The following is an 18646-nucleotide window of genomic DNA, read 5'->3' as shown; positions in this document are numbered from 1 at the left end:
AAATTCTAATCTATGATCCGTAATCACTGAATGCGTAGACGTATTGCGTTTAATGTGATTCCGATGTTCCTTCATTCTAGTTTGTAATTGTCTACCAGTCTGGCCGATATACGATGCATCGCAATTATTACACTCAATCTTATAAACAATATTATTATGTGATGACATGGTTGTTGAATCTTTACCAACTTTTATATAACGATGCAATTTATTCAGACTACAATAAGAAAGTTTGACATCCAGATTATCAATTATCCTATTAAAGCTTTCTGAAATAGAAGGAACGTATGGGATTGTGAAAAACTTTTTTCCCCGGTCATTACTAGTCTCATTATCCTTCTGAGTATTATGTGTATTGTTAATGCGATTGTTAAATAAATATTTAAGTCGATTATAGATGGTTACAAAAATTAAATCTAACGGATAATTATTATTCAATAAGATGTCAATAATTAGACTCAAGTTTTTTTGTTGAAAAGTCGGGTGAGAAAGTAAAATGGCTCTATCAGTTAGACCCATAATAGTACCTTTCTTTTGTGATAGCGGATGTTGAGATAGGAAATTAAGGTATCTACCTGAAAACGTAGACTTGTGATACCAGTCAAAAATCAATCTATTATTCATTCGTATTAAAGTAACATCTAAAAAATTCAGTTTATCATCTTCACCAATTTCCATTGTAAATTGCAGACGCGGATGGAAAGAATTAAAAATATTCAAAACATGTTTTAAAGCTGATGAAGGTGCAGTTAACGCTATATCATCCACATATCTAACATAAAAAGACGGTGTAAAATTTAAATAAGTTAAAGCTATCCCTTCCAAATCCTGTAGAACAATGTCTGCAATTATGGGTGAGAGCGGTGATCCCATAGGTGTTCCAAAGGTTTGTTGGTAGATAGTATCATTAAAAATGAAGAATGTAGATTCCAGAATAAAGCGCACAGCGAATATGAAACTTTCACATGGGATTGTACAATTTTCTGAAATACAATCCCACCTCCTCCGAACACTTTCAATTGCGAGTTCAACTGGAATATTCGTAAATAAAGAGACCGCATCTAATGAGATCAATAAAAAGTCATCCTCAATGGAAACCTTAGACAACGTATCGACTAACTTAAAACTATTCTCTATGTGACTCCGTGCTTTTGGAAAACTCTTGAGCATAATTTTATGGAGGTAGCTAGCTAAATAATATAAAGGGCTATTTAATGAAGAAACTATTAACCTCAATGGAATGTCTTGTTTGTGAATTTTCGGAAGTCCATGCTCTCGGTAACTTCCCATCACTTACATATAATGATCTATACATGGTATTAGATATGTAGTCCGACTTTTTCCATACAGTCAATATCTCCCAGTAATAATTGCGATGCATCGTATATCGGCCAGACTGGTAGACAATTACAAACTAGAATGAATGAACATCGGAATCACATTAAACGCAATACGTCTACGCATTCAGTGATTACGGATCATAGATTAGAATTTAATCATGAATTTAATTGGAATGATATAAAAATATTAGATAGTGAGCCGAATTATAACAAACGATTAATTTCTGAAATGCTTTTTATAAAAAGACAAAACAATGGATTGAATTTACAAACAGATACAGATTGCTTACATGAAGCATATGTAAATACAATAGATAGGTTGTCTAAGATTTAAAATAGATACTTGTCATGTTTATTTACATTTAAATAAATTCACCTCTATTATTATTTGCGGTTAATTGGAAGAAATAACTGTCCGATATATCGATCTCATTTGGAACGAATCATTGTATAGTTAAACATGTACTGTGTCATACGATTTAATTTATTGAGTCCGTGAGATTGCACATCATAATTACCATGTGAGTTTTTACCTTGTAATTCTTAATTAATTTTTTAATTTTATGTTAACGTATCAGACGTATGATATATATTATTTATAGAGGTATGCTCTTAACCACGACATACATAATGGTAATATATAAAAGATGGTTGACAGCTTAGCAAGAATAAGACTCGATGGATTGATGACTTTGACATTACTTTGTAGAACATCGTTTTTAACTAGTTGACTAATGTTTTAATTTTCTATGTAATTAAATATTATTGATGATAGTTACGCGCTGAAGAGAGTCCTAATAAGGACAGAAACGTTCGCGATGTTATTAATATAATTGAGATTTAATAAACTTATTTTTTGCGCTTTACTAACGGCGTTGGTTCCTTTGCTCATTTATACTGTTAATTATAATAATATAATATAAAATATATAAATATATAATAAATAAATATATATAATAATAAATATTAATGAAAAAAAATTATGTTTATAAATTATTTAAAAAATTATTTAACTATACGTCTAAGGGTGAAAACCCATGGACTCAGGGTGAAAACCCATGGACTGATATTTTCCGCGTAACGCGTATCGCGTAACCAATCAGAACATTCAATTCCGCGTAAAGGAAACGTGGAACGGCTCTGATTGGTTACGCGGTACGCGTTACACGGAAAATATCAGTCCATGGGTTTTCACCCTCAGGGTAAATATCGGAAAATATCAGGGTGCGAACCCATGCAGCGGAATAGCAGAACGCGGAACGAGAGCGGAACCAATCAGAACATTCAATTCCGCGTAAAGGAAACGAGGAACGGCTCTGATTGGTTCCGCTCTCGTTCCGCGTTCTGCTATTCCGCTGCATGGGTTTTCACCCTCAGTCCATGGGTTTTCACCCGTGAAACCTATAATATATGTGACGTGAACTATAGATTTTCAGTACTGGCAGTAAATTTTAGAACACGCCTTTAAGGTACTTTTACATGGTAGCATCGAGCGTCGAGCATCTGCGCAGAAACTCATGGCGCAGATGTTAAATGAAATAGATTCTAGCATTTTGCTGCTAACAACCAATGGCCTAGTTTACATCGAGCACTTGATACGCGCATCAAGTGCTCGATGTAAACTAGGCCAATAGGTTTGTTCGCGTCGCGTGCCCCAAGCATGCCCCAACATGCTTCTTCTCACTTCAATGCGCTTTAATAGAGCGCATTAGAGTGAGAAGAAGCATGTTGGGGCATGCTTGGGGCACGCGACGCGAACAAACCTAATGAGTCATACGAATACGGTCAAGATCAAAATGTTATATTCTAATATGCACACATTAGTACTGAAAATTAATGATATTAATTATATTCATTTATATTTGTTATATTTATTAATATTATTAGCCGCAAGAAGCTAAATTTTATTTCATTTGCGATCTGCGCAAACGCAGATGCTTGACGCTTGACGCTACCATGTAAAGGCACCTTTAGATACTTAATTGATGCAACGTTCAGCGCGCATGCGCGAAAAACTCGACACTAACGCTGAGTCCACAATAGGTGATTTAAGCCCTAAAGGTGCCTTTTCATGTTGACGCTCGACGCTCATTTTTAGCGTCAAAAGACATCACGTGACCAAAATTGACGAATTGGTATCTATATTTTTGGTCACGTGACGTCTTTTGACGCTAAAAATGAGCGTCGAGCTACAGCATGAAAAGGCACCTTAAGCCTTAAGAAATTGATCAATTTCTTAAGGGCTAGTCTACAATAGAGTTGTAAGGTTGTAAACGTAAAGCCTAGTCTACAATGGCAGTAAGCAGTATAGAGTAAGCAGTAAGCAGTATGAAATGGGAATTGCCCATTTCGTTACTACCGGTCTTTACATCCACTAAAAACAGTATACTCTCTATTCCTACAGCCTTGTTATTGCCATTGTATACTGTTTTTAGTGGATGTAAAGACCGGGAGTAACGAAATGGGCAATTCCCATTTCATACTGCTTACTGCTTACTGCTTACTCTATACTGCTTACTGCCATTGTAGACTAGGCTTTAAATCACCTATTGTGGACCCACTGTAATGCCAACATCACTATCTAGTGAATAAAGGCATCGTGCACGCTTGGAATTCGGTCATTTCATCTGGCGGCTTCTTCGAGATTGTTTCGAACGCTCGTAGACACGTGCTTTTCGGTGCTCCGAGAACCTCGTTTCTTCAGAATCAGACAGTGGACTGAGGGGTTGTTTCGAACGGCCGCAATCTTTCGGATCGACGATTAAAAGCGTGTCAAAATTATGGCAAATTACGTATTAGGCAATATAAAACCAGCGGATGTACCTCTACCTGATGACGGTTTGTCCGCTGAGCAACTATTCGCCGCTGGTGACGGTCTAACTTACAACGACTTCATCATCTTACCGGGCTACACAGACTTTACAGCGGATGAGGTCGATCTACTGTCACCCTTAACTAGGAAAATCATGTTGAAGGCACCCCTCGTGTCCTCCCCCATGGACACCGTCACGGAATCGGACATGGCTATCGCCGTGGCTCTGTCAGGCGGGATCGGGATAATTCATCATAATTGTAGCGCCGAATATCAGGCCAACGAAGTGCACAAGGTACTAGGTTATAAGAAACTCTTCCTCGAAGAATCGTTTTTAAGTTTTATGAGAATGAATCCCCTGCACTGATCCTACGATGAAATTGGATCCTGGTAAAATCAGCTGATTCTCTCATATGATGTAGCTTATGATCTGCTGAACAAAAGATGTAATAGGCTCGAAACTAAATAATGGACAGTTATTGCTTTATGGCTAATCAAACGCAAGAAACTCAAACTCTATAAGTATTGTAAGGGTCAGTCCATTATTTAGCTTTGAGCCTATTACATCTCTTCTTCATCAAATCATAAGCTACGACATGTGAGAAAACCAGCTGATTTTACCAGGATTCAGTTTTATATAGGATTAGTGTGGAGTTCTTTCTCATTTTCTTCATATATATCATTCAAAAGTAATTATATTGAACTTAAATATTCATTTTTGTAGTATGTGTACATACATATATATATATATATATATATATATATACATATACATATATATTTGTATCATTTATAGGTAAAGAAATACAAGCATGGTTTTATTAGGGACCCAGTTGTGTTGGCGCCTCATCATACAGTTAATGACGTTTTAAATGTGAAAGCTGAGCATGGTTTCAGCGGAGTGCCTGTCACAGATACAGGTAAAGTTGGCGGTAAACTGCTAGGAATCGTCACTTCTAGAGACATTGACTTTCTCGAACGTTTGCCCAATTATCAACTTAAAACGCTCAATACAATAATGACGACTTTGGAGAATCTGATCACTGCACCAGCTGGTGTGACACTGCAAGAGGCGAATGGTATTTTGGAGAAGTCGAAGAAGGGAAAGCTCCCGATTGTGAACGAACGAGGTGAGCTCATCTCGCTGATGGCGAGGACCGACTTGAAGAAGAATCGTAGCTACCCGAGCGCCAGCAAGGACGAGAATAAACAGTTATTGGTGGGTGCCGCGATAGGAACCCGTGAGGCGGACAAGCAGCGATTGGAGCTGCTGGTAGCTGCTGGCGTGGACGTAGTCGTGTTGGATTCGTCGCAAGGCAGTTCCATATATCAAATCAACATGATTAAATACATCAAGTCGCAGTATCCAGATCTACAGGTGATCGCTGGCAATATAGTGACCACGAGACAAGCCAAGAATCTTATAGAGGCGGGAGCGGACGCGTTACGCGTTGGAATGGGTTCCGGATCTATCTGCATAACGCAGGAGGTAATGGCCGTGGGAAGACCGCAGGCCACGGCCGTCTACAAGGTTTCCGAATACGCCAGAAAGTTCGGAATACCGGTCATAGCGGACGGTGGTATTCAATCTATCGGACATATTATTAAAGGTCTCAGTTTAGGCGCCAGTACGGTCATGATGGGTTCTCTATTGGCCGGAACGTCCGAAGCTCCGGGCGAATATTTCTTCAGCGACGGAGTTCGTCTTAAAAAGTACAGAGGCATGGGTTCCTTAGAAGCCATGGATAGAAAGGACGCCAAAGGCTCGGCAATGGATAGGTATTTTCATAACGAGATGGACAAATTGAAAGTAGCTCAAGGCGTCAGCGGCTCCATAGTCGATAAAGGTTCGGTACTGAAATTCTCACCTTATTTAACCTGCGGTATCAAGCATGGATGTCAGGATATCGGTGCGAGATCACTCACCGCCTTGAGATCTATGATGAATAGCGGAGAATTAAAGTTTGAAAGGAGAACACATTCTGCTCAACAAGAGGGCAATGTACACAGCTTATTCTCCTATGAGAAGAGGCTCTTTTAATTATAAAGTAAAATAAAAAGTCGTAGAAAAAAAAACACGCGTTACACGCGCGAAATGGTACCTGCATTTAATCGAGTAGTAGCAGTTATTTTACAAGATAAACATGCGAAAATTTGCATAAATCTATTTTTGTCAAATGCAACATGAGATATTTCTCTCACTCGTATTTGGAAAATTTATTGTTTACTTTTAAACAATTTTCAATAATTAGAAAAATTCCATTGAATCACAAGAGTGATTTTATATGTATTTATTAATGTATGGTATATCTTTATATGACACTTTTCACATTAGTTTGAAGTATATACATTCTACAGTGAGTGATAGATGAAATCAAATATATTAACATTATGATTATTTTGATATCTAACATTTTAATATTTGATTCACTTATATATCATGTTGATACATAGGTATAAATAGTTTATGATTTTCTTAATTTGATACACAAAATATATACAACCGTTATATATGTGTATATATATATATATATATATATAAACATTAAGATGACATTGCAGATATATCTGCAAAATAATATTAGCACGAATAAATGCCAAAACGGGGGATCACTTTCTACATATAATTTATATAGTCTAATTAACTGACTCACTCGTTTATTGCTCGACTCATTATTTTATAATTTAACATAATTCACGCAAAAATTCTTTCGTTCTTTTTAGTGTAAATCTGTTTAAACTTTTCCCAAGATAAAAATTTAAAGCTAAAACGTTTTCTAATGGGATTTAGGAATTTAAATATAAGTTATTAATCTAACAATGTATTAAATCGAATATATTGAAATCTTTCTTATCAAATATCGTCTCTTTCAGCCAATATATTTTATACAATATATTCTTATAGTAAACTGTATATTTTAAATAAAAATCACTTGATGTTACAAACATGATTATTTATAATATTTTTATTGATCCTTTTTTGATTGATATTAGAGAAAGAATTGAAAAAATATATAGTACGATATATATATGTATGGTTTATTTATTCCTACAAAGCTTAACGCTGGGTCCACAATAGGTGATTTAAGCCCTAAGCCTTAAGAAATTGACCAATCACAGTCGAGTTTTCTCCTCATACTTGACTGCGATTGATCAATTTCTTAAGGCTTAGGGCTTAAATCACCTATTGTGGACCCAGCGTTATAAGTCAGCTATTCTGCTCAGGCCCTAAGGCTGGGTCCACAATAGGTGATTTAAGCCCTAAGCACAGTATATACAGTAGCGCAACTCTCTGTCGGCACCTTTGATGTTTGTGTAACATAAAGTGGAACGCGCATGCATGAAATCAGCGAGTACTGCCATCTAAACTTTTATTTCATTTTCTCTTTATTTTCGCTCTCTTTTTAGCACATTACTACATGTAAAATAAATTAATTTTAATAAAAATTATGTATATAAGAGATCACACATTGTTAATAATATAATGTCTAATATATATAAGACAAATAAATACATAAAAAAATATAAAATATTATATAACATAATTTAAATATTAAAATAAATAATAATTTATACTTGACATAACAGATAACAAAAGAATCACATCAAATATTCATATATTTACATATTAATGTGCACACATATATATTTAACACAATTAAAAGCTTAAAATTAAAAGAAATATTTAAAAATTTTTTATAACATATGATAATATATGCGTTTAATTAAAATCCATATATTAAAGCAAATAAATGAATAAAAAAACCAAGATATTTATTAAATATATTTATTAATAAATAATTCTATATTATACAGGGTGTCTGACGTAAGGTGTCACACCGAAAATATACAAGTAGATCTCGTTAAACTGAGTCGAAAAGTCCTATACCATTTTGCAAACAACCACGTAAAATTTCGAGATATTAATTATAAAGTGCGTAATTATAATTTATGTTTTATTTTATCTTAAGAAATTATAATGTACTATAATGTACAATAAATTATACATATGTACCTATATCGCAAATTATTTATTATTATTTTTTCTCTTTCAAATCTCTCACCTAACCATACCTCAGCTACTCGATCCCTTATGAATCAGAGAGAGAAAACCAAAAGAAAGAGTGAGAGAAAAGTTCAGATGGCGGTACTGAATATACTCGCTGATTTCGCGCATGCGTACTCCATTTTATGTATCAAGAAATTGAGAGAATTGCGCTACTGTATACAGGGTGTCCCATAATTCGCGAACCACCCGTCAGTTGCAGGTAGAGTAGATTAAACTAAAGGCTCATTCAGACAGGACGCGTCAAGCGTCAAGCAGCGAGCAGCAACCAATAAGCGAGGCAATATTTTTTACGCCATTGCTAATATTACCTCGCTTATTGGTTGTTGAATGATTGCTGCTCGCTGCTTGACGCTTGACGCGTCCTGTCTGAATGAGCCTTAAGTAAAAAAGTCCTCTACCATTTTGCGATTTTCTCAATAATTAATGAGAAATAAATTAAAGAAAATCAGCCAATTCGAGCGATGATAAGCGTGCAGCGAGAAGAGACAGCCCACTCAAGGGTCCAGAGTTAGCGCTACTCGTATGTAGTTACTGTCTTTTGTAAAGCGCTCCTCCCCGCTTCATCGCGCGCCGAGCAACCGTGTAACATTATACTGTTTCTTTTTGCCGCATGCTTAGTAACGATATGAAACTGGGCTGTCTTTTCTCGCCGTCGTCACGCGAATTGGCTGATCTTCTTTAATTTATTTCTCATTAATTATTGCGAAAATCGCAAAATGGTAGAGGACTTTTCTATTCAGTTCAACATGCTCTACCTGCAACTGACGGGTGGTTCGCGAATTATGGGACACTCTGTATACTGTGCCCTAACGCTGGGTCCACAATAGGTGATTTAAGCCCTAAGCCTTAAGAAATTGATCAATCGCAGTCAAGTATGAGGAGAAAACTCGACTGTGATTGGTCAATTTCTTAAGGCTTAGGACTTAAATCACCTATTGTGGACCCAGCGTAAGCCTTAAGAAATTGATCAATCGCAGTCAAGTATGAGGAGAAAACTCGACTGTGATTGGTCAATTTCTTAAGGCTTAGGGCTTAAATCACCTATTGTGGACCCACTGTAAGTCGTAAGAAAATTGACCAACCACAGTTGATTATTTCAAAAATAAACGACTGTAATTGGTCAATTTTCTTACGACTTAGGGTGCCGTCACATGGGGCGTAACTTGCGTAAGCGTAACCAGCGGATCGCCAATCACCGAGTTATTCCGATAGAGCCCTTCGTCGAGCTCTATCGGAATAACTCGGTGATTGGCGATCCGCTGGTTACGCTTACGCAAGTTACGCCCCATGTGACGGCACCCTTACGACTAACGACTCATTGTAGATCCGGCGTAAGCCTTAAGAAATTGACCAATCACAGTCAAGAATAGGAGAATACTCGACTGTGATTAGTCAATTTCTTAAGGCGCCGGATTTAAATCACCTATTGTGGACTCAATCTTAATATACCTGAAAATATCTTATGAAACGGCGTGAAAGATTTATCATATGTCTTCTGTCCTTTAGTAGAAATGATATTACTAAATAATCAATTAATTATTTATCTTTTTATATGACTGTGCATTGTGAATTATCGAAGCATTTGCACCATTATTTTAGTGCTCTCACATACTTATAGTATTTGTTCATTAATACATGGTTCAACGTGCGATAACCTGCTTGCAAAAGTACACGTGGATATAGTTGCGTGAAATCTCGAGCTAAACATGTCACTGTCTGGTGATTTTGATCCCTACGATAAACTCTCATTGAAGGAAATCTTTCGCGAGGAAGATGCGATTAGAAAGCGTATTCTGACGAAAATAGAGAGCACAGCTCTTAAGCAGAAAGCGCTTGAGCGATTGAAGAAGCTGCGGGAAATCAACGATAAATTGCCTGATATTCCGTCGAACTTCGTATTAAATGCATGTCAACAAGAAGAAAATAAGAGAAATGAAGATTTTATGCAGATATGCCACAGATATTATAAGTCATTGAATACAGGAAGAGTTATAATGGATAACTTTGAGCTAAAAGATGCCAATAACAAGCCTTTGTATTCTTTATCTACGCTCATTTGGATAAAGAGTTTGCGAGCACCTGTTGAGTCCATCAAGTCGATAGATGTAACATATCATATTAAAGATGAAGTTGTTGATCGACATTATGATTTGAACAATCCGGAGATTCCAATACCACTCCCTGATAATAATCAAGTGGTTAATGAAGCTCAACCATCAACGTCTCAATTTACATTGTCAACTCCTACTCTGTCAACTCCTGTGACGAATAAAGAAAAACCGCAAACAATAAACTGTACTACAGGAACGTTTATTAATGGAGAATTTCAACCTATTAATGTGAAGGAAGAAGTGGTAGTAAACGACAAGTCATTAATAAACGAGCAGGATTTAGATAAGAGAGAATATACTCATAACTCAACCATGGAACAGTTACTGAAGAGTTTAAGACCTACGCAGACAAAAATTATAGATGTAACTCGGAAACAACCTAATGCTAATTCATGCAAAGAAGACGATGCTATGAAGAGCAAAAGGAAGAGGTCCCATCATTCTGATAGTTCAAAAGAACAAGGTTTTCCAAAAGTAATGGGGCGTCTCGCTACTCCTCAAAAACGCAATCATCTTGGATAAGGGAATGCAAACACAGGAGTATCCACGTAAGGATAATTCTAAAACGGATCTATGAAGAACCAGATTATACAGGGTGTCACTTATAAAGAACGTCCACTAAATACATAGCATTATTCCTTACCAAAAAATAAGTCGAAAAAAGTCTGAATAATTTTTTTTCTATAATTACTCCTTTATTAAGTAGTGTTATAGAAAAAAATTATTCAGGACTTTTCGATTTATTATTTGTTGGTAAGGAATAATGCTATGTACATACTCTTAGTGGGTGGTCTTTATAAGTGACACCCTGTATATGCATGTGAAGTCTCACTGAAGTTCATGTAATATGTGGCACATAAGTCACAACAAGAGATTTAAAACATTAAAATTATTTTATTTTTAATTTTTTCGTTTTTCTTTTCAGTATTTTCAGTATTTTCAGTCTTTTTTTTCTATTTATAAAAAATATTTGGTTATTATATGATTGAGATTAGTTATGGTATCATAGAAAATATTTAGTTATTATTATATAGTCGAGATTAGTTGATATTGTCCTTACCATGGCAGTGCCATAATTGATTAACAGAAGAAAATAATGAATTTATTTTATTGTTATCAGATTTGACCGATTTCTTTCGTAGGGAATATTTAAATGAACTAGTCAACAAACTAGAAAAGAAAGAAATCATTAAGGAGAATTTTATTTTTATTTTTATTTTCATAATTAAAAAAAATATTTTATAAACTTTATTTTGTAAAGAAAATAAAAATATTTAAAAAAAGAAACAAAAAATTGTTAATACTTCAAACTCTTTATACACTATCCTTTATTTTATGACTAATAATATACAATATCAAATATTAAATTCTTATTTTATATGACTAATTTTTTAGACTTAATTATTAGATTCTTTTGTGCGTTGCTGTATTTTTTGGTACGTAGAATATTGCTAGAATTTATGGAGTATTGTGAATTTCTTGATATGTTTTTATGAAGCTGATTATGATAGCGTTTTTTATTTTATAATTTATTCGCGTGATTGGAATTAACTTGTGTATACGATTAAACTTATATTAGTATACGACATATTAAATTTGATTTAACATTTTATCAATTTAAGATTCGATCAAGTGCTACTGGACCATATCATTAAAAAGGTAAGGGAAAGTATCATAATATTATTCAGATTATTCGCATTTATTTTTTTCATATTCTCTTTGTGCAATTATTTTTTTCTCATTCGAAGTTGGGGGTAACACATTGTTTATTGGTCAAATGAACACAAGATTCTCTGATTGGCTAATTGGCGGCAAATGCGTGGCCAAGATTGAATTTGCCGCGCATGCGCAAAAGATTTGTTCTAAACCACAAAACTGTGCGCAATTCAACGGGGAAATCCAGCAGAAGTGAATCGAAGTAGTTCGGAAAATATAGGAGAGATGTCGGACAATAAAACATATGTTAGTATGTAATCGGTGTTGTAAATATCGAATGTTTTTTTTTTTTTTTATTTATTTACAAGGGATCTGTCAAGATTTTTGTCCGCGTTAAGAATAATTCAGAATAATCGCTGCAATCATGTATGATCTAACGGAAGGAGCATTAGATGTAAGTTTATCAAAAGCTTAAATTGTTATTGCGTTGTATTACTTGATAAGAAAATTAATCATTTTAGAAAATCATGAATGGTATAGACGTCAAGAAACCGGTGCTTCAAGTATTGGTAAGTATAATGATTATATATATAGAAACGACAGTTTTGTAGGTTTTTTATTTTTGGCTTTTATTCTTGCAAAAGTATATATATGTATATATATATACCGGGTGTCCCATTTTAAAGGACCCACTCAAATATCTCAGAAACACTGCATTAAATCAAAAAATGTTTCCTACAAAAGTTGTAGGGTTTCGAGGGGGACATAACATAGTAATATTCATATGACCTTGGGCGGCGTCTCCAAAGTCAAGTGAAGGTGAGAATAAATTTTTTAAATGGAAACCCATATTTTTTATTATAACATCTTTTTCTACTAATTAATTTGAACAACTTTTATCTGAAGCATTTTTTTATTTTCTTCAAAATTCACCTTCTCACCTTCAAATTCTCACCTTCACTTGACCTTGGAGATGCCGCCCAAGATCAAATGAATATTATTATGTTATGTCCCCCTCGAAACTCTACAACTTTTGTAGGAAACATTTTTCGATTTAACGCAGTGTTTCTGACAATGAGATATTTAAGTGGGTCCTTTAAAATGGGACACCTGGTATATACTGAACAATTTCAATCCATATGGATTGAAGTTGTTAAGAAAATTTTGAAAAGCACTATCTTAAAAATGTCGTTTTGTATGGAAAATTCCTAATTAGCTCGATTTGGAATAAAATCTGAAATATATATTATTTTTTTCAGGGCTACAGAAAAATACCAAGATCCACTAATACAGACGATCGATATAGAATACTTCTATCCGATGGGCAGAGATTGAACTCATTAGCAATACTGATTATTCAATTAAATAACTTGATAACAAGTAATACTTTAACTTTGTATACAGTCTGCAGAATACTAAATTATGCCTTAACTTCAGTTAACAGTAATGGAAAGGAAAGGTATTTTAAATTACATATATTAAATATACACATTTTAAATTGCGTATAAAGTATATATAAAGAACTTAATTCAATTAAATTCAAGTAAACGATTCAAGAGTAGAGCATATTTTATTTTATTTAATAGACGTGTGATGCTAATACTGGATATCGAGGTGCTAGCTCCTGGTGACAAAGTTGGCTATAGAATAGGTAACCCAATTAATATTGACAACAAATCACAGCTTGAATGTGTAACTGCACCTAATACATCTACAGCTACATCTTATCAGATTATTAATAGTAATTAATAGTAATAGATTAGTAATATTATTTTTTCGTCAATTATTGGGGATGGGATCAAGTTCAATATGTACTTAAGTTTCACTTTCTAAGATTTGAATAATATTTATAAATAATATACTTTTTTTTTTTTTTTTAATTAATCATAAGGAGTTTGAAACCATGTGAACAAGTTTGAACCTTATAAGATACTTAATCCCATCGCTATATTTAGAATCAGTTTTGGATGTATATTTAACGACTTTATCATGATTGAATAAAAAGTCTATTTTATTTGTAGTACAGGAAAGAAACACTCAAAATCATACAATCAATAGGGAAATTTTTAGTTATGATCGTATCTACTTTGGTATATCAGCTATACCAATTGCAGCATTAAGTCCTTACTACTACAGTAGGTGAGAAAAATCAATACTGTATAAAATATATTTTTAAATACAGATGATATTAAAATAAATGCTAATCTAGGTGGGTAATCAAGGCTCGTGTGGCAAGTAAATCTGCAATCAGGACATGGAGTAATGCTCGAGGAGAGGGCAAACTGTTCTCCATGAATCTAATCGATGAAAGTGGTGAAATTCGATGTATCGCGTTTACAAATCAATGCGATAAGTTTTACCACTTCATAAATGTATGTATCATCAATGCATTATTTGTATTACTAAAATCAATGAGTTTTACACAAATTTTTTTTTACAAAAAATTGAATTAATTAATTATTTTATTTAGGCTGGTGATGTGTATTATATTTCGGGATGCACATTAAAAGCGGCGAATAAGCAGTACAGCACATTGAAAAATGATTACGAGATAACAATGACCGCTAATACAGAGATTATACCATGTCGTGAAAACAGTGATAACATACCGATGCTGAAGTTTGATTTTTGTCCAATAAGCCAGGTGGAAAATAAAGAGAAAAATGATATGATTGGTAATGTGCTTATATAAAAGATAATTTCTAATCAAATTTCCAACTCTATAGTGTACAACAGATGAGCCTTATTATATATATATAAATTGTAGTGTTTAAAAGAACCCATTTAGCAATTTGAACAGTTTAACCTTAGATGGCATTATTAAGGTCATATTAAGGTCATCTTTAATTTTTTAAATGGAATCACCATATTTTTTTATATAAATCAATTTCTGCAAAAAAGTTATAAGGGTAGAATCGTAAAAAAGTGAATTAACGAGATATTTTATACTTTTATTTTACATACATAAACTATGAAATACATCTCGTAAAACATTTATTTCTCGATAATCTTATATTAATCTCGATTATCTCAATATTTTTATGCATCAAATAATGAGAGGAATCAATTAATGTATAGAAAATACAGTTATTTAAAAAAAAAAATATGTAATTTACAAAACATAGTTACAGGGTGGTTCCATTAAAAAAAAAACTAGATTGACCTTCAAATGACCTAAAAATCTCAAAATTTTTTAACATTTGTATAAAATATTTTCTTGTTGCAGTCATAGTTTCAGAGATATTTGACTATATATTAATTAAAATGAGACACCTTATATAATAATAAATAATTGCAATAATATGTAACATACAATAATATTAACAATATATAATAAATAATAAAAAATGAAATATATATAAGATAAATAATGTCAATTCTAAATTTATAAGAAATAAAATATAATTTAAATATTAGATTAATATATAAATGTTTTAAGTTAAAAATTACAACATTGCATAAATATTTTATGCTTGCAACAGATATCTTGGGCGTCGTTACAACGTTTAATGATGTACAACATATTGTACAACGAGCTACTGGCAAAGAACTTGTCAAGAGAGACGTCAACATCGTAGACGATAGTGGTGCGATGGTACGCGTAATTTTTTTGACACACGTTACCTTTAATATTTTTTTTATTATGGATGATGAATAAAATGAATTTTCTTTTACAAAACCAGATATGTGTTACATTGTGGGAGGATTATGCTGAAAACTTTGATGGTTCTAATAATCCTATTTTAGCCATTAAGGGAGCGCGTGTTGGCGAATTCAATGGCGGAAAAAATTTGTCTCTCATACCTTCATCTGTACTTGAAAAGGATCCAGACTTATTAGAAGCACTTAAGTATATATCAAAATAACACTTAAATGCATCTTTGAAACTATATTTGTTCTTCGCGCCATATGTGTCAAAATTATCTTTGTAAATTTTATATTTAAATAAAAAAGATTTTTAAAGAGATGGAAATATAATACAGAATATATAGTAACAATTTTTACATGATATATTGCATATTACATCTATATAATGTATGTTTCAGATTGCGCGAATGGTTCATTGCAACAGGCCATTTGGAAAATGTTAAATCTTTGTCTAGACCCTGTGGAGGCGATTTCAACACGCCGTTGTACACTTTCCAGGAATTGACCGAAGCACGATTGGGAGAAAAACTGAATATTGTAGATTCATATAAGGTGGTGGCGACTATTAATTTCATTCGCGTGGAAAATTCCATTTATAAAGCATGTCCCATAGATAGTTGCAAAAAGAAGGTGAGTATACGCGAATTGAACATATTTATATATTTATATATAATATTTATACATATATATATTAAATAATTTATATATTATATAAAGAGAAAGTTTATGACATTTTTAAGATATGTTAACATAATTATACATGTACAGGATGTACGAAAAGGTCCCGGAACGGTCTAATATTTCGGAAAGAAAACATTTTATAAAAAATGTTTTAAACAAAAATCGTAGTATTTAAAAGAACCCATTTTTGTAAAATGCTTTCTTTCCAAAATATTAGACCGTTTCGGGACTTTTCGCACACTCTGTATATCTATAAATTGAGAATATAGACATAAATTACGGGAATAAATTGTAGACGAGAGTGAGAAAAAAGAAAATTCTAAAAAATAGTTTCTTCAAACAAATTAATTTGTATTAACTTTTTCTCACAATTTTTTTCCTTTATAATATCTTGTGTTTATTATATCTTTTGAATCGTATGATCAAAAATTGAGAAAACATTTTCTGATGAACCTACATCATACTCGGATGTAAAGTATAAATTTTATTAAGTTTGATATTTTTCTCAACATTAATACACACGTAATATTTTAAATTTAACAATTACATTAGGCCTCTGTGAGTATAATTATTCAATTTCAGTTGATTGATCAATCTACCGGAATACTTAGATTTAGATGCGAGAAGTGTAATAAAAATTATCCAACTTTCGTTTATCGCTTGATGGCAAGTGTACGTATTAACTTTATCACATCCTCTTCATTGTTTATCTAAAACTAATTTCTGAAATATATATAATTTGTAATTGTACTAAATCGCAGATGTACATATAATTGTACTAAATTGTACTAAATCGCAGATGTACATATCAGACGCGACAGGCAGTCGCTGGATAGTTGCCTTCAATGAAGATGCCGAAAAGATATTGGGCATGTCGGCCCAAGAATTGGGGAAATTGAAGGAAAATGACAACGATACTTATATGCAGAAATTCGGTGAGGCGAATTTCAAGAGGTTCACATTCGGCTTGAGGGTAAAATCAGAAATTTTTCAGGTAATCAATTTATAATGTATTTTCTACTATATTGATAAGATGAGCAGTTCTACAATTTTTTACATTTTTTACAATTATTTTTTATTAGTTCTTTTTTTCTTTCTTTAGCATTATACAAATTAATTGTATTTTAAGCCACGTATATTTTATTTTCTGATATTTATTTTTTTGCATTTTTCTTTCAGGATGAGGTGAGAATAAAACACACTTGCGCATCAGTTACACCACTAAATTATAAAACTCATCTGACACATTTGTTGGACAAAGTTTCCAAGCTGGTATATATTGAAAAAGTCTAGTAATCTAAGGAAGATTTATATTTTATATATTTTATTATATATTTTAATTTTAAAAAAAGTTGTGATAAGTTTATATTTAAAACTTATTGATTAATGTGCAAAATAATTGTAAGTATTATAATTATTTTTATATTATTCGAGGTAACTTCTTTTTTGTTTGAATCATGTCTTTCATTGATGATATATTTTAATCCAAATGTGAACTTGAATGTAAACTGAACTATGAAATGCTATGTACCTATAGATAGATAGAGATTGAATAAAAATATTTATATATTGCATTAATAATATTAATCAATTTAATATTATACACTTTGTTCCTACTAAAGTGATGATATCAGGAAAGTGTAATTGGGAACATGTACAAATTATAAAATTTAATTTTTTATTATATCATATATGATATGTTTTGATATTAAAATTATTATATATGTATGTATCAGAGAGCATAATATAATGTATATGTGAACGATTTGTGAATACTTTTATGTATAAAATAATGAAAGATATCGTAAAGAAAACATAGTTGTTTTTAAGAAAAAGTGTAACTTGCAAATAGCAGCTACATATTTTTTCTCAAAAGCATCTGTGTTTTCCTTACATTAATTGATTTTTTCCATTATTTTATGCAAAATTGTTAAGATCATCGAAAAATGAATATTTTACAAAATATTTTATAGTTTATGTAAAATTATCTCAAATTGAAAGTATCTCGTAAGTAAACTATTCACTTTTTAACTATACTACCTTATAACTTTTTATGCCAAATATTATGGGGAATTGATTTATATAAAAAATTGGGATAATTCCATTAAAAAAAAAAAAAAAAATAGGTTGATCTTTCTTTTCAAAATTAAAATTCAAGACTACTAACTTTTTTCTCCCCTCGAAGAGGGGATATTTGGCATAAAAAATTCTCCCCCATAATATTTGGCATAAAAAATTCTCTTTTATATATATATATATATAATTTCTTGTATAAAATATTTTCTTGTTACAAAAAAGTCATTTCAGCAATATTTGATTATATTATTAA

The 18646-nt window shown here is 32.4% G+C and overlaps 3 protein-coding genes across 5 annotated transcripts; all 3 read left to right on the top strand.

The window, feature by feature from the left end:
• Positions 1–3752: 3752 nt before the first annotated feature.
• Ras (Inosine-5'-monophosphate dehydrogenase ras) lies at positions 3753–7036 on the top strand. The gene is made up of 2 exons (XM_083046045.1): positions 3753–4447; positions 4949–7036. Exons 1-2 carry the CDS (start codon positions 4121–4123, stop codon positions 6191–6193), a joined length of 1572 nt encoding a protein of 523 aa, XP_082902171.1. The 5' UTR covers positions 3753–4120; the 3' UTR covers positions 6194–7036.
• A 2630-nt stretch (positions 7037–9666) lies between these two features.
• Positions 9667–11535, top strand: LOC145940650 (uncharacterized). Of its 2 annotated transcripts, none has more exons than XM_083046029.1 (2): positions 9667–10880; positions 11453–11535. In XM_083046029.1, the coding sequence occupies exon 1, from the start codon at positions 9928–9930 to the stop codon at positions 10852–10854; it is 927 nt and encodes a 308-aa protein (XP_082902155.1). In that variant the 5' UTR covers positions 9667–9927; the 3' UTR covers positions 10855–10880; positions 11453–11535. The 2 variants fall into 2 exon arrangements, with proteins under 2 accessions (XP_082902155.1, XP_082902156.1); XM_083046030.1 differs by lacking the exon at positions 11453–11535 and adding an exon at positions 11258–11440.
• A 427-nt stretch (positions 11536–11962) lies between these two features.
• On the top strand, positions 11963–17898 carry LOC145940649 (replication protein A 70 kDa DNA-binding subunit-like). 2 transcript variants are annotated; one of them, XM_083046027.1, is made up of 14 exons: positions 11963–11991; positions 12081–12442; positions 12510–12557; positions 13248–13447; positions 13575–13729; positions 14010–14127; positions 14198–14360; positions 14459–14663; positions 15471–15583; positions 15672–15838; positions 16035–16266; positions 16900–16989; positions 17117–17311; positions 17497–17898. In XM_083046027.1, the coding sequence occupies exons 2-14, from the start codon at positions 12413–12415 to the stop codon at positions 17608–17610; spliced, it is 1830 nt and encodes a 609-aa protein (XP_082902153.1). In that variant the 5' UTR covers positions 11963–11991; positions 12081–12412; the 3' UTR covers positions 17611–17898. The 2 variants fall into 2 exon arrangements, with proteins under 2 accessions (XP_082902153.1, XP_082902154.1); XM_083046028.1 differs by having other exon boundaries at positions 11965–11991; positions 13575–13639.
• The last annotated feature ends 748 nt before the right edge of the window (positions 17899–18646 follow it).

The sequence above is a fragment of the Prenolepis imparis genome, unplaced genomic scaffold (genome assembly GCF_030444845.1).
Source record: "Prenolepis imparis isolate NDT839.2.m4 unplaced genomic scaffold, iyPreImpa1.0 SCAF_9, whole genome shotgun sequence".
NCBI classification, from domain to species: Eukaryota; Metazoa; Arthropoda; class Insecta; order Hymenoptera; family Formicidae; genus Prenolepis; species Prenolepis imparis.
Note: the sequence above shows the minus strand (reverse complement) of the source record. Positions and strands in the feature narration are given on the sequence as shown.